At 47.3% G+C, this 2,838-nt stretch overlaps 1 protein-coding gene across 1 annotated transcript; it reads left to right on the top strand.

Moving 5' to 3' along the window:
• Window positions 1-713: 713 nt before the first annotated feature.
• On the top strand, window positions 714-2,390 carry LOC120749360 (vitelline membrane outer layer protein 1-like). Its single transcript, XM_040056701.1, has 3 exons — window positions 714-881; window positions 1,346-1,443; window positions 2,105-2,390. The coding sequence occupies exons 1-3, from the start codon at window positions 714-716 to the stop codon at window positions 2,388-2,390; spliced, it is 552 nt and encodes a 183-aa protein (XP_039912635.1).
• The last annotated feature ends 448 nt before the right edge of the window (window positions 2,391-2,838 follow it).

The raw sequence follows: 2,838 nt of genomic DNA, 5'->3' as shown, positions 1-2,838 counted from the left end.
AAGACTGTGCCCTCAGGCTCAGTATCACCTTTCTAAAAACGCTGCCTTTCAACCTGTCCCCAGCGGCATGTAGCCCTGAGAATCACTGTGGGCACCCCAGCATATCTGACTTTGGTTAAGCTTGCTGCCAAAGCAAAGCATTATGGATATTAAAAAAGTGGTCGAATAAAAGGATATTTTAAAACCATAAATTACCTAATTTGTTGAGAATCCCAGGAATCCTATTCAACAGAAGGTATTGGGAGACACAAGGCTTGAGTTTACTTATTCTTTGCTCCAGACCAGGTCCCTTATGTGCCTTCATCCAATTTGACCTTCTTTGTCAAGTAACAATAGGTGAAATGGTTATGGCAGGTACTCTCAGAAGGCAAACATTCCCATGGCCAAACATCTGCACAGCCAGAAGCAGAAATTGATATTAAGCTTCTACCACGAGCACAGCAAGGAGCACGTAGGTGTTCCCATAGTCCTTCAGTGGTGGTGGATACACCTGTGGCCGCAATATCTGCTGCGTGTCAGCTGCTGAACTCCCAGAGGATCTCCTCGTGGGCACTGTGAGCAGGTCAGCAAGTGCTGTGTCACTGCCTGAGTGCAAACTATTGTTCCAGCGGTGTTTGTCAATGGAATGGTAAGGAAAGGCAAGCAGCCTTGGAAGGGTATAAATTCCCCAGTCCATACTCCAGCTCTCCTTCAGCAGATGCAGAGCACAAGAGATGAAGTTCCTCATGCTGGCTGCACTCGTCCTGCTCCTCCTCTGCCCCCCAGGCACAGGGGTGCGTGAATTTACCTCTGTCCTCACGGTGCCCAATGGAGGCCACTGGGGCAAGTGGGGCAGCCGGCAGTTTTGCCATCATGGCTATGCCAATGGATTTGCGCTGAAGGTAAAATTCTCTCCGTTCCCTACCATCTCCTGCCCCTAAGGATTTTCTGCAGTTTTCCTCTTACTGAGTATGATACTCTGTACATAGAACTAGGAGTCTTCTGGCAAATGTTGCCACTGTGGTTACACCAGAAAAGCCTGCTTGTGGCTGATGTTGCTGGGAGAAGTCACGTGGGTGTGAAAATCTGGATTCAGGGAGAAAGGTATCCAGCACTAGTGTCTCTCTTGAGACTCTGAGATTGCCTTACTACTTGGGTCAGAAACAGGTAGAAAACACAAAGAATATGTTACAAGAGTTAGGTGGTTTCCCAATGACAGCCATCTTTTCCAATGTGCTTGCCAAGACATTTTCTCTTTCCCATTACAGAAAGGAGGTGGGACTGCTTACAACTGACATGTAAAGGACTTTTCTTGCATCCTCTGCCCCTTGCCTTTACCTCTGTCCCTGTGTGACTTCCATTGCAGGTGGAGCCTGACCAGTTTGGAAGAGATGACACTGCTCTGAATGGCATACGCCTGCATTGTCAGGATGACTCAATAACCATTGAGTCCTTGGTGGGAGAGTAAGTGGCAGTGTGGTTTCTCTCCTGTTTGTCATGCACCAGCTCACACAACACCCATGGGTGTCACCATTTGCAGGGATCTCTTCTCTCTGACTTGCTGTATACATAGTGCTGTAATATAGTGAATTAGGGTGTTTTTCATTAATTTTGAGGGTTATTACACATAGTTACCTCACTTTACCACTTTTTGTTTGCCCTTGGCTTTTCTGCAGAGCAGTATGAACACCTGAAGTATGGTTCCAGGATTATAGTCTTTCTTTGGAAGGGTTTCTAATACATTTAGAAACTGCCTGGTGAAATCCCTGGCCGTGCTGCAGGCAACAGTACTGCATGTCCGGCTGCTCTCGCGGCTGCCTGGTGTGTACCTGTCACACGTCAGGGATGCCTCATAAAACATGTGCTCAGGCTGCCCTGGGAGTCTCCACCAGAATCATAACAATCCAATCTCAGCCTTCCTGGTGTCTTTCTGATGAGATATGAATGAAGAGAAAAGTACATCTTTGGAAAGCAAGGAAAAGAAAAGCAGAAAGTAAGGGCCCCCCTGACTGCATCAGGATGCCATGTCAAAGGAGTGTTAAGCTTCAGAGCAGCATGACAAGGAGAAGGAGCATTTCCCAGCAGCTCACAGAGCCCAGACGTTTTTGCATTTTCTTTTTGTCAGGTGGGGTTCCTGGACCAGCTTCCAAGTTTGCCCTGGAGGCTACCTGATCTCCTTTTCACTGAGAACAGAGGAGTCCCAAAGAGCAGGTGATGACACAGCAGCCAACAACATCCAGTTCAGATGCTCAGATGAAGCTGTGCTGGTAGGTGATGGACTGTCATGGGGCAGCTTTGGCCCATGGACCAACAGCTGCAAGATATGCGGTCTCCAGACCAGGGTAGAACCCCCACAGGGACTTCAGGATGACACAGCACTCAACAATGTGAAGTTCTTCTGCTGCAAATGAGCACTTGCTCCACCTTCATCACCGCCTACATATCAGCAAGAGACGTATCAATAAAGCTTTGCTCTAGCTGTCCTGGGACATGCCCGTGATGCTTTGACTGCTTGCATCTTGCTGTCCTGGCCAATGCCTTAGATGATGAGGTCTTTTACTGCTATGTTGGCATAGCCAAATCATTGCATCGTGTACTGCTGGTATTTTGCTGTGAAAATGCTCAATCGCTAGCAATTGCTGAGCTGACGGATTTCTCAGCTTTCCTTTTCTCTGACTGGCAAGGTTCTTTGAGGTTCAGTCTGCCCATTTTTCCCTTATTTGAAGTTATACTTGATCTGTTGATATGACAAACAGGGAAGAACAGGTATTTGAGTCTATTTGAAGTTGCTGACCAAAGCCAGGATAAGTAATGAGAGACAAACACGGTGGAACAGAAGTTTGGGTGAACTCATGAGAA

The sequence above is a fragment of the Hirundo rustica genome, chromosome 2 (genome assembly GCF_015227805.2).
Source record: "Hirundo rustica isolate bHirRus1 chromosome 2, bHirRus1.pri.v3, whole genome shotgun sequence".
Lineage (NCBI taxonomy): Eukaryota > Metazoa > Chordata > Aves > Passeriformes > Hirundinidae > Hirundo > Hirundo rustica.
The sequence above is the reverse complement of the archived record's forward strand: the minus strand, read 5'-3'. Positions and strand labels throughout refer to the sequence as shown.